Source organism: Staurois parvus, unplaced genomic scaffold, assembly GCF_062004578.1.
Source record: "Staurois parvus isolate SC_StPar_1 unplaced genomic scaffold, SC_StPar_1.0 ptg000114l, whole genome shotgun sequence".
Classification (NCBI taxonomy): domain Eukaryota; kingdom Metazoa; phylum Chordata; class Amphibia; order Anura; family Ranidae; genus Staurois; species Staurois parvus.
Genome location: NW_028317910.1, coordinates 4,812,214 through 4,825,414, shown reverse-complemented (window position 1 = coordinate 4,825,414; position 13,201 = coordinate 4,812,214). Strand labels below are relative to the sequence as shown.

At 40.7% G+C, this 13,201-nt stretch overlaps 1 protein-coding gene across 1 annotated transcript in view; it reads left to right on the top strand.

Annotated features, from left to right (window-relative positions):
• The window catches only part of SLC6A12 (solute carrier family 6 member 12), a 60,542-nt gene extending 47,861 nt beyond the window's left edge, over positions 1-12,681 (top strand). Inside the window, exons 9-15 of the mRNA XM_089671762.1 lie at positions 916-1,040; positions 5,039-5,151; positions 6,464-6,601; positions 6,999-7,101; positions 7,169-7,269; positions 8,167-8,337; positions 9,741-12,681. Coding sequence (XP_089527888.1) covers positions 916-1,040; positions 5,039-5,151; positions 6,464-6,601; positions 6,999-7,101; positions 7,169-7,269; positions 8,167-8,337; positions 9,741-9,881 — 892 coding nt within the window. The 3' untranslated portion in view covers positions 9,882-12,681. The remainder of the gene's footprint in view (positions 1-915; positions 1,041-5,038; positions 5,152-6,463; positions 6,602-6,998; positions 7,102-7,168; positions 7,270-8,166; positions 8,338-9,740) is intronic.
• Positions 12,682-13,201: the final 520 nt, after the last annotated feature.

The following is a 13,201-nucleotide window of genomic DNA, read 5'->3' as shown; positions in this document are numbered from 1 at the left end:
CGGACTCTGATCCATTATGCTCAATCTACAGATCCGATCCATCCTGCGGGGATCGTCGGCTTGCTTTACAACTTACCTTTTTGTGGAGTGGGTCCGGTGTCACCCCGTGTGGTCGGTGTCACTCAGTGCGGACCGCACCCCCCGCACCTGCCTCGGGACACCCCTGATGCTTACTCATAAGCTACTATAATTGCCCTGTTGCCAGATTAAATAGCCAAAATCATGTTCCCCCCATCCTATAACAAAATCTAGCATCAGGTTTATTAAAAATGCCAACAATTAGCAGACACTATCAACGGAAAATTTGCATACATATAATGTGTTTTGTGCAATGATTATACAAAAGTATAAGATGTTTGCAATGCCCGTCAGTCACACCCCATGGCAAAGGCTGACCTCACTGCTCTGTACAGCAGATCTGTAGCTTCCTGTGTCACTTCCCTACCTCCAGCCTGCTTACTGGACTGTGAATGAGCAACATCATACTTCTGAGGTCTCCTTGCTTCTTTAAGCGCTCTCAGCTCTTCCAGCTCCCAGTACTAGTAGTAGTAGTACAGGTACTTATATAGCGCCATCAATATACGCAGCGCTTTACATATATATTGTACATTCACATCAGTCCCTAACCCTCAAGGGGTGTACAATCTAAGGTCCCTAACTCCCATTCATACATACACATACTAGGGCCAATTTAGACAGGAGCCAATTCACCTACCAGCATGTCTTAGATACATGTCAGCATGACAACCACACTATGTAGTGCAGAAATTGACTGCACTTTGGCACTTGCATTCTCATATGGATTTATTATTTTTTTAAAGGGTGATAATATAAAAATAGTTTTTTAGGTAGTATTGAACACCTCAATATTGACCATCTGTCTCACTGTTCTTTTAATGTTCTCATCCCGTACAGGGACTGCATAGCGCTGTGCTTCCTGAACAGCATCACCAGCTTTGTGGCGGGCTTTGCCATCTTCTCTGTTTTGGGGTTCATGGCCCAGGAACAGGGGGTCCCTATTTCTCAGGTGGCAGAGTCTGGTAAGTGAAAGGATTCCAATTGCCAAGTGGGTACATAAAATATTTTCAAAAGTGGCAGCTAATGAATATGAAACAGTCAATGATTTTATTGAGAGGTTTAAAGCTGATTGCCAATCAAACTGCTAACTACAGAGCTGAAATACATTTCTTTGAGCTGTATACCTGCTGAAGGATTTGTACTGTTTAGCCAGTCTTGTATTGACAGTTGAGGGGCTGTTTGGAATGCTGCCTAGATAGGGTCTTTTTCAAAGTGCAACCCACCTGTGACATCATGTCCACCACAGCAAATACTTCAATGATTTTCCTAACATTATTGGCTACAGCTACTCTTTATATTTAAAGGATTTCTGTGGTCACAGCATACACTTTCATTTTATAACATCAGCATTGTATTAGCAATACAAACAAGAGATATTTTAGACAATTCAATGTAAGCTTATGTGAAAAATCTCCTTTCACGTTGTGAGTTCTGCCTGTCTGCTGGCCATCTCTTCCCACACTGTCCTGGATTCCCTGCATGCTTTGCAGCTTCTCCTTTGTTTACTTTCAATGTCTAAGGACTACATATCCCATGGTACTTTGATTCCTGCACTGACTCCGCCTCCTGAGACTCCTTCTCTCAGGACCTCTGGAGATCAGAATGCAGGCTCTGTGAAAGGTGTGATGCAGCAGTGCCTACTACAGGGCATAGTGACTATGTGTCACAGAATTCAAGAAAGTGAATGTTTTTGTTTCTTCGCAAAGTAAGTTTACAAACGTCAAGATCACTAAAATTATTAGCAGTAGGATAGAAATAATAAATACATTGAAATGTGGATATGAATATATGATTTCAAAATTTCACCATAGATATGCATTACGTTACAGCAGTAAATCTACAGTTTGCACTCAAACATTACATCTATTCATTAAGGTGATCCACCTATCAAAATAGTTGAGCTGAGCAGCCTGGAGACAACAACCCCTAAAAGACACAATTGGGATTGTAACAAGAACATCATCCCACCAAACAAGTCCAGCTTTTCCTCACCAACCCACACCTTTGTTATATCATTCTCACTTCCCTGTCAGAGAGCAAAGGAAAACCAATGAAATGTGCTGCACTACCAAATATTAAGTAATTAAATCACATTACAGTATGGGGTTTATTTACTTAAGCTGGAGAGTGCAAAATCAGGCTCACTTCTGCCTAGAAACCAATCAACTTCCAGGTTTTATTACCAAAGCTTAAAGTGTTACAAAACCCAGGACCCTGCATTCACTATATTTGGTCTCCCAGAGTACACACAACATGGAAAAGCAATTATTTTAGTAAATATAAACTGCTAAATACCTTTTCTCAATAACTGTATATAGCAGTCTTGCAACTTCTATCAGTGTCCAGCAGAGCACTGGCTAAAGCTTGTAGGAGTTTTCATTCTCCCCTGATTATCCTGTGAGACTGCAGGACCCCTGGCTCTCTGTCTGGACAACGCTGATTGGCCCTGTGCTGATCACATGCACTCTCCCAAGAAAGAAAGAAAACTCTCGCAATACACACCAAGCCGAGCATATGCAGCTTGCCCCCAAGGCTCTGTTCTATCAGCAGATAAATTGGGGACAGTAGAAGAAGGGGAGGATTAGAGAAGACAGGATCAAACAGCCCTTTTTACACAATGCAGAGGAATAACCCGTTCCACAATGAGTATAAGAAGCATGCTTTACTGCATATACAGACGGATTTTACTGTTGTGGGTTTAGTAACACTTTACTTGAACAAGCTGAGGTTAGAAGTTGATTGGTTTCTATGCAGACGTGAGCCTGATTTTGCACTCTCCAGCTTTAGTAAATTAACCCCTACGTGTTTATATAACCTCTAAAACATATACTGTCAAAACAGTATCCTTGTGAAAAAAATGTTATGCTTTTATGAACATAAGCATACAATGTTGTGATAAAACACCAAACAAAACAGTATCCATAAGACTAATGTTGTGTCCGAGAATCAGCTGTGACCACGCCACAAAATATATGAATCTAAATCTAAATATCCTCTTCAATTCTCACAGTGCAATTCGGGACAACATTCATTGTAACCTCCATCGTCTCCCATGAATGAACTCTCAGCTTAAAGCATAAACTTTATATACAAAGGACAACAGAAGTGTGCTCAATTGGGTCCAGGCAATATCCAAGGAAGGAAAACTGTAGTTCACTTCAGCTGCTAGGATCATCACCCAGAGAGAGGACTCTGAGAAAACAAACACAAAGCATAGCACTCTCCACAAAAATCAAACATTTATTACTACAATAAAATCACACTCACAAGTATAAAAATCCATCAGCCTTATGTAACTTATGTTACCAGGCAGCTACTTGAAGGAAATTGATGTTTCACAGGGAAAGTGTCACAGTGCAGAAAACAGCACTCAGCAGTCTTCTCCGGTCAGCATAGAGAAACAACAGCTTACCTGCGTGGACTTCTTGCTTATCATTGCTTATTGCTGACCTTCTTCTGAGAATGCCAAGCTGTCAGACTGACCCAAACCACTGACTTGGAACAAGAATACAGATAAAATACTTGTTCATGATCAGTGATTCAGAACATATTGAAGCCAGTGGGTAAACATAACAGCTGTACAACTAGTATTCTCAGAACACTGAGAACATTGAGATTGAGAGTAGCAGCCTCCATATTTCAGTCAAGACAGGATTACTTTTAACATTTTGACTAATCTTTTGTTGTAGTAGGATAAAAAACAAAATCAAAAGATGTAATTTGATGCCTCATGGGTAATCCCAATGAACCTTCTCTGTGGCAGTCTGCTGGACCACATCCTTCCAGACTACAACAATATCAGGATTTAAAATGATGATGGTCCAATAACAAAGGGTTGCTGGAATCAAGCAAATGTTTAGTAGTATCAAATGTGTAATGACTATATAGATGGGACAGTAGCACCTGGATGAAGAGGTGTAACAAAGACTTCATTGTATGTGAAAATGTTGAGGATCTCAAGATGGAGTCTTTGTACTTTAGGCAAAATGACTTATGGAGACTTCTTGGATGATCTCAATTTTATTCAGTTTTATGCTCTAATCCGACCTTGAAGACAGATATAATGGTCAAGTGAGAAAGAAGAAAGATCTGGAAGACCTCACAATGAAACTATGTCTTGAACATCTCACAATGAAGCAAGATCTTAAATAGCCTACACTGAAGCAGGATCTTGAAGTACTCACAACGAAGCAGGGTCATGAAGACCGCACAATTAAGTAGGATCATGAAGACCTCACACTAAAGCAGGATCTTTAAGACCTAACAATAAAGTGGGCTCTTGAAGACCTCAAACTGAAGCAAGATCTTGAAGACCTCACACTGAAGAAATATCTTAAAGACCTCATAATGAAGCAGAATTTTGAAGACCTCACACTGAAGCAGAATCTTGAAGACCTTTTAATGAAGTGGGATTGCATTGCCCTGACACCGAATACTGGAGCAGGATCTTGAATAACTAATACTAAAGCAGGATCATAAAGATCTCATGCTAAAGCAGGATCATGAAGACCTCATGCTGAAGCAGGATCATGAAGACCTCATGATGAAGCAGGATCTTGAAGACCTCACACTGAAGCAGAATCTTGAAGACCGTTTGCTGAAGTTGGATTGCAGTGCCACTGAACAATGAATCAGGATCATGAAAAACTAACAATAAAGCAGGATCACAAAGACCTCATGCTCAAGCAGGATCTTGAAGACCTTATAATAAAGTAGGACCTTAAAGACTTCACACCAAATGATGTCCTGACACTGAAGTTACCATTTGATAATAAATTTCATATTTTACTTCAAAATTTTTTCACCCTAGCAATAGACATTGAAGATGGTCCTAAAATATTTACCTGTATAAATATTATCAGTAATATTATAAAATATATGCCAGTCTTCATACTCACCATACCTTTTCCTGATATAATAAAATCTCTAAAACTTTTTTGATGCTCCCTTGCCATTATAGGTCCTGGACTTGCTTTTATTGCCTATCCAAAAGCTGTAACAATGATGCCTGTGTCACCTCTCTGGTCATGCCTCTTCTTCCTTATGCTCATCTTCTTGGGACTGGACAGTCAGGTATGGAAAGATTTGAGGAGACTGAGGGCTGATTACAATATTATTTATACAAACTTCTAATTATGTATTAATTGCAGCAAAGGACAGGATGCGTTTTTTGCAGAAAGGGCAGTAATATGCATAAGGTTGGGCTCACATCTGTACAGGTGCGGGAGTGCATGTAAATTGGACACATTTCCACACCCACAAGCAGCCACACAAAAAACATGCTGCTTTTAATAAAATGCTTGAGGGTGCCATTAAAGTGGTAGTAAACCTAAAAAAAATAAATAAATAACATTTTCCCCTGCAAGGTAATGTCATAATGTGCTAGTATGCATCACAGACTAGCACATTATGAAAGACTTGCCTAAGATCGAAGCCCCCCAGCGGCACGGTGTCACCGCTGCAGAGGCTTCCATCTTCACCCAGTCTTCCTTCTGGGTTCCGGGAGCCTCTTGAATGGCCAAATCCACAATGACGTCACTCCCGTGCATGCGGATGTGACCTACAGCCACAGCACACAGCCTGAAGGAACGGCATGCGGTTCCTTCAGAGCGCATGATGTCACCAGTTGCTGCTCACTAGAATATCTCTTAAATGGTGCACATTTAGGAGATATTAAGTTAACCTACAGGAAAGCTTTATTATAAGCTTACCTGTATGTAAAGGTATAAAAAAATAATTTACTAACACTTTAACTCCTAATGGCACCCTTACGCGCTGAAAAACAATTAGTAGTAAGATTAAAATAATTTTTTTTAAGAAGACCAAGAAAGGTTTTTAGTAGTAAAGGCTAAAAAATGACTTAAAAAATGCAGGAAACGTTATTGGAAGTGAAGATAAAAAATATTTGCAGTAAGAGCAGGAAAATCTTTTAGTAATAAAGACTGAAGAAATTTTTGAAACGAGCAGGACAAGTTCATAGTGGTATGGACACAAAGCCTTTTGGAGTAACAGCAAAAATGTTTTTTTAGTAATATAAATTAAGACAAGGAGCAGAAAACATTATCAAAACAAAGATTTTGCTACAATAAGAGTTGGAAAAATTGTCAGTGGTCATGGTGAAAGTATTTCTTGCAGTGAAGGTATTCCTTTAGCAGTAAGCTGCAGAAGAACTTCCAGTAAGGACAGAAAATTTCTTTGCAGTGCCGGTAGGAACAATTATCTGCAGTAAAGGAAAGAATTGTTCTTTCAAATATTAGTGAGGTTAATTTTTCATGGTAAGGACAATAATACCTGACTGTTTTGAGTGTTTGAAGAGTTATCTGCTGTTAGAGCAGTTAGGATTCCCAGTAGGATACACTTAGCTATATGAATTCTCTCCCTGCAGTTTGTCTGTGTAGAGAGCCTGGTGACAGCCATTGTTGACATGTTTCCTGAGGTGTTCCGAAAGAAATATCGTCGTGAATTCCTTATTCTGGCAATAGCCATCATCTGCTATCTTCTGGGACTTATCCTTCTGACTGAGGTACAGTATTATTCCTCCCCATCAGTAGACAAGCTAATAAAATTAGTTTTTATTGTCTTAGGCCCTTTTTCTGTCTTGAACCCTCTGTCCTGTCATGTGCCCTTTGTGCTGTTTTGGGTCTTCTGTGCTGTCTTGGGTCACTTGTGCATTCCTGGGCCATCTTGGGTCCTCTGTGCTGTCATGTGACCTCTGTGCTGTCCTGGATATACTTTGCTATCTTGGGCCCTCTGTCTTTCTTTGGTCCTCTGTGCAGTCCTGGGTCCTATTTGCTGTCCTGAGCCCTCTGCATCACCCAGCACTCCGCCTGCATCTATCACAGCATTGTCCTAACACAGTGAGATATGATATATAATAGCATAGTTATTTTCCTCTCCTAAGATGACATCTCTTCTTACAGGGTGGAATGTACATCTTCCAGCTTTTCGACTATTATGCTGCCAGTGGGACCTGCTTGCTGCTGGTCGCCATCTTTGAAGTGGTTTGTGTCGGCTGGGTGTATGGTAAGTAAGCAATTTTTTGAGCACTAGATCAAGTTGTATAAAGTATAATGTTTTACTTTGTTTACAGGAGCTGATCGATTCTATGATAATATTGAGGATATGATTGGCTATCGGCCATGGCCACTGGTAAAGTTCTGCTGGTTGGTGGCCACCCCTGCTGTCTGTATGGTGAGTCTTTTAACAAAGAAGATGAGATTGCTGCATGTTTGTTGTATGAATTGTAGTTATTAATCAAAGCCACTTGCCCACAACAATGCAGACAGTACAACTTTTACCAAGGGCTTTTTTTGAGCCTTTGTTTTCCAAACCTTCAGTTTTTCCATTTTATCCCATAATAATACTTAAAGTAGTTGTAAAGACATAACATTTTTACCTTAATGCATTCCCTGAAGTGATGTAAAAATCGCCCCAGAATTAGTATCGCCCCCAACCCCCCCCCTTATACTTACCTCACTCGATTCAGCACAGTGACCATCTCATTTGGCTCTTTCCTCTCTCCCTGCATTCACAGGACTGGCTCCTGCTGCTGTCAATTATATCCTGTGTGCAGGGAGCAGGGGCAGGGCCAGGGGCAGACTGACCATTTGGAAACTCGGGCACTGCCCGAGGGCCCAGGGTCAGTAGGGGGCCCCATGAGATGCTCCTGGTACCTTTTTAATAGGATTTTTGGAGTTTGGGAAAGGACACAGGGGCCCTATGATCCCCTATTGCCTGGGGGCCCCATGAGTTGTCAGTCCGCCCCTGGGCAGGGCTGAGCCATGCTGTGTGTAGGTGTGCCACCATAGGAAGCAGCTTCCTGTGGTGGCACACCAAGAAGAGGAGGAGCCTAGAGCACTGGCTGGGGACCCCTGAAAAGGAGGCTCGGGCAGCTCTGTGCAAGACTATTGCACAGAGCAGGTAAGTATAACAACGTCTTTAGTTGATTTAAATTATGCCTTAAAAGGCTGATAAACTATACAAGTTGGCTGACATAAAATAACTATTTCATGTGAGCTTTATCATGAAAATGTGTACCTAATGAGAATATTGTTTCATTGCATCTTGAAAATGCTTCCTTCCTTACAGGGCACCTTCCTCTTCTCTCTCATTAAGTATACACCCCTGAAGTACAATAATCGCTATGTGTACCCACCATGGGGTTACGCTGTTGGCTGGCTCATGGCTATTTCTTCGATGATCTGCATCCCAGTCTATGCTGCATATATCATCCTAAGGACCAAAGGTCCATTCACACAGGTAAGAATGTTCATGACTTTTGTGAAAAAAAAAATCCTGTGCATTGGACCCAATTTTAAATTGTGATTTCAAAATGAGATTCATATTATTGACACGTCTTGCCACACAAAAAAGAGACAGGTAAGAAGGAAATTTTTAAGTGGAAAGTGGCACATACACCAATCAGGTTTTGTGAATAACATACAACTGACAGGTTAAATGAATAACATTGATTAATCTGTTACAATGGCATCTGATAGTAGATGGGATATATTAGGCAGCAAGTAAACATGTTGTCCATGAAGGTGATGTGTTGAAAGCAGAAAAATGGGCATCGCAGTTTGTTGCGTATTTGGCTGCGTAGCTGCAGACTCACATTCACAGAACCTTTGGGGGAATCCCAGATGGAAGAAGATCTGGTGATCCAATTGGATCACCGGCTCAGCAACAGCATACAATCACAAGCCACAGCAAGCAAAGCTAGCAGACTATTAGCATGCATCAAACAGGGTATTTACTCAGGAGATAAGATTATAATTCTACCAATTAACAAAACTCCAGCCACATCTTGAGTATGCTGTCCAGTTCTGATCATTATTCCTCAGGAAGGATGTGCTTGAACTGGAAAGAGTCCAGAGAAGGGCAACATAGCTAATAACGGGACTAGAGGACCTCAGTTACAAGGAACGACTAAAAGCATTAAGCTTATTCTTCTTGAAGAGATGATTAAGAGGAGATATGATAGCGATATACAAATGTCTCAAAGATGATTCTAGCATAGGGAGAAACTATTCAGTCTCAGGTTTCGTAAGAGGACGTGAGACCCTCAATGAAGTTGGAGGAGAAGTGGTTTAACCTTAAATGGCGTGAGGGGTTCTTTACTGTCAGAGCAATAAGGATGAGGAAACTCCCTTCCACAGTTGGTGGTATCAGCGGGGAGTGTTGATAATTTCAAAAAACTCTTAAATGGGCTTCCTAATATAGAGGGATATGGTAGTATGGAAATGTGGGGAAATGGTAGGGAAACAAACACACCCAAACCCACACAGGTTGAACTGGATGGACTGGTGTCTTTATTCAACTGTACCAACTATATAACTAATAAACCATGCATTTGTTTCATAGGTAGATCATATAAACATTACCATAACATATCAGACTCCCTGGATTTGATTATGTTTTTAATACACTTTTAATGTATACAGCAAAATATTTGTTTTATATAGACTCAGCTTATGAGCTTAAATGTTACAATATTAGTGTTTTTGATTATGGTTGTTTTTTTCTTCATGTTTGCTTATATAAACATACAGTTTAACTAATATAGCCTTTTGACTGGGGTTGAGCTACAAAAAGTGGGTTGTGGGTTAATTTTTTTTTTACAAAGGAGAGATGTGTAAAATAAATGTTCTGTCTCCTGACAGAGGCTGAAGCAGCTGGTGACCCCTCATGCTGACCTTCCTCAGCCAAAGAAGTATTTGTCAGACTGCGACAGCACTAGGAAATGTGGAACATTGAGCATGGAAGTCAAGGATGAACTTATTGCTCCTGAGACACGGTTCTGATGCAGGAAGAAAAATCCAGTACAGTAATCCAGGGACTGGTTAAGAAGGAGGATTTTATTGCCCAGTCTATACATGGACTTCTAACAGAACGTACAACCCAAACATTTTACTTGTCCTTTCCCATACTTCTGTATCTTCAGTGCACTGTGTCTCCAAAAGGGGTCCCAGTCTAAAGCCAGCGTTCACCAGATTATCACATATAACCTTTTGTGGGGGTTTAGCAGCCCCATTTGTGATGGAAAAGTGGTGGCCTCAGACACATTTGACCTTTTTTAAAAACGAGTACACCGCCAATTGGTCTCCAGTTTTAGGTCGTGTTGTCCACTGTTTGATCTAGTGGAACCTACACATGTGTCAATTTGGTCATGCAGTTTTTCATTAGTTTGATGAAGTTGAACGTAAGATGTAGATATATAGATCATAAAAAAACTTGCAAGGTCATAAGACACCTCTTAGGGAAAGTTGAAAGATGTTATAATAATCAAAGAGCAGGGCCTTTCGCCATTCATGATTGTATACAGCTGTGTGAGTTCTGAGCATGCCCATTGTGATGGGGTTGTATGGTATTGGTACCATCAAATGATCTTTTTTTATATAACAAACACTAAATCCAGTCTTATCTTGGGACTATCTGTGGGCCAGCTGTGTGGAATAACCAAATGCAAGAAACAGTTGTATTCCATATAAACCTTTTTGGATTGTAGAATAGTTCTTATCAATTGCCCCATTTTTTTTACCATGCCTATACTTTTTCACTTCTAGCAAATCTTGGACTTGGATTTCTATTAAAAGTGTTCAGCTCCCATGGGCAATGTGGCAGCATTCCTCCAGCATTCCCAGTCTGCCAGTACTTTGTATATAACCAGATGACCAACTCAGAGATATTAGATGAAGTTATAGTGCATAGAAAGTCACATGGTTTTCTGCAGTCCCTGGAAAAGCTATATTACTAGGTTTCTTATTGACTTCATACATAGGAGTGACTAGTTTCCTAATTGTTCTTTGTTGTTGAATTTTTTTTTTATGCTGCTGAGTGATTACACCTTATTGTGAGATCTACTTTGTGTCACAATTCTATCACTTCAAAGCAATGTGTGAGGTAGGTGACCTCTAAAATTCAAGTGTATATAAAGAAAAAAACTTTTTGTTTCTTTACTTTTGTTTTGGATGGCGTGTGGAAGTGCCCGTATCCCCACTGGGGAGATTCACCCTGTCCTGGTTATCAATGTCTCTGGTACCACAAGGGATGGTGTATCCAAAATGTTAGGGCTTATTGGCTAATGTGCATGTGGTAACACATGTTATGATGCATGATCCTTTTTTTCTAGTGCAACGTACCACAGTGTGTTGTTTTACCTTGTGACATGTGACAATGTAGGTGCTTTGTCTTAATGCGTTGCAGTGCCATTCAAAATTGATTGGCAATACATCGCAGAAACGCATATTATGTGTGTGTTACTATGTACTTCAGTAATGTACACATTACTCCGACACTGAAGTGTGAATGAGTTTTCGCAAGAGCAAGATGTGGGGGGAAATCTTTAAGGCCTTGTTCACAGATGGCATGATAAAATATATCCCCATGTAGATAGTCCAATTGTTGCCAATTAGGATGCAGAGGCTGCACGGACACAGACATTGCTCCCAAGCTGACATACATATGTGTACATGGTTCCGAATGCACACTGTCTGCTTTGGGTGCCATACACCCACATGGATGTCAGATTAGGTGCAGCATCTGTGTCCTTACAGCTGATGAGTCCCAACTGACATCCATGGGACTGCCAGCACAGGAGTGCACAGAAAACCTGTGCATTCCTGTGTGGTAAACACAACCTTACACGGGTGTACGCTTTAGTGCGCTCCATGTGAACGATGCCTAAATGGGAACACCTGTTTTAGTGATAAGGCTAGGTTCACACTTGCTCGTAGTCTGCAGTATTGTTGCAAGTGCAGGAATCGCACCTGTTCCAACCACCCACAGCCAAATCACGCTGCTCTTATGGGACACATGGGGCTGTCATTCATTCTGATTGCCACCTCCATGCATTTCACTTTGCAGCGCATTTGCGGATGCAGGAACCACAAATAAGCCGCATGGTCAAAAATACCTTGTGTTTTTTCTGCAGCCACATTTTTAGAAAGGTGCTGGCACCTTTTTTGTGCGAGATACGTGGGCACAGCAGCCCATTCAAATGAATGGGCTGCCATAACTGAGCAAATGCGGGCCAAATTGCCTGCAGTAGTGTGAACCTACTCTAACTGTGTAAGAGGGGATATACCTAAGTGGGACAGGAAGTGAAAGCAGGGCCAGGTCAAAAGACAGGCAGAAGGCCAAGATTTTCCTAACACGACAATGGCAACCAGATTAACCATTCCCCAGCGGTCTAAACTAAAATAAAAAACATTTAGCCTTCTATTCACTTTCATACTATCAGTTTTATTAAATGGGCATAGGAAAGATGTTGAGACTTACTAAGGCTTTCCTGTACAATGAATTGCAATGACATTCCCAGAATAAGCCCTGTTTCAACAGGAGACCTGATCTAGGCTTGTTCACACAAGCTTTGTTGGATAGCATTGCCCAGCGCACTCCCAACACAAAAACAAGGCAATTTACCATATGTCCTATGGCTTTAGTTGATATCAATCCACTGAAATGTGTGAAATGCGTGTGTTGTAACAATGTAATGCAGTGTGCACCAATGCGCTGTCTGGTGTGAATGAGCCCTCTTGGAAAGGTTTGGCCTGTGCTCATTTATTGCAATGTTGCAATAAAATTTTGCAACTCCATTTAAAACTTTTGTCTTTGGTTTTGGATCAACATGGGAAGCGGAAATAGTCCTGTCAAGGGTCCAGTCTGTGTGGGCCTGTGACCCATTTGGGGAGATGTGGCCAGCATCATGGTTCACCCTAACTTTGTGTCCCCATAACATCAAGACTAAAATTGAGGAATGCATTTGTCAAAACAAAAGAAAGACACAGACAGTAATGACCTAAATTGCAAGAAATAGCCAGTGCACTGCCTGAGTAACTCAAAAATTTAATGGGATTAAAATGCAAAAATGAAAAAAAAAAAAAGTTAAAGCATATAGCATCTGCTGGCATTTTGGGGCTACAGAGGACCACTTTTTCAATGTGACAGCAAGTTGTATACTTGCTGATGCCTATACTGACAATGAGAAAAAATATTGGATACTAACCTGAAAAAATCCCCAGTGATTGCAATTCCTGCAGAATCCTACAATAGAATAGCAAACAGCATGACAGCACTTTGTGGGGTGCTTTCTAGAAACAAATCTTCAATAAATCTGTTTATT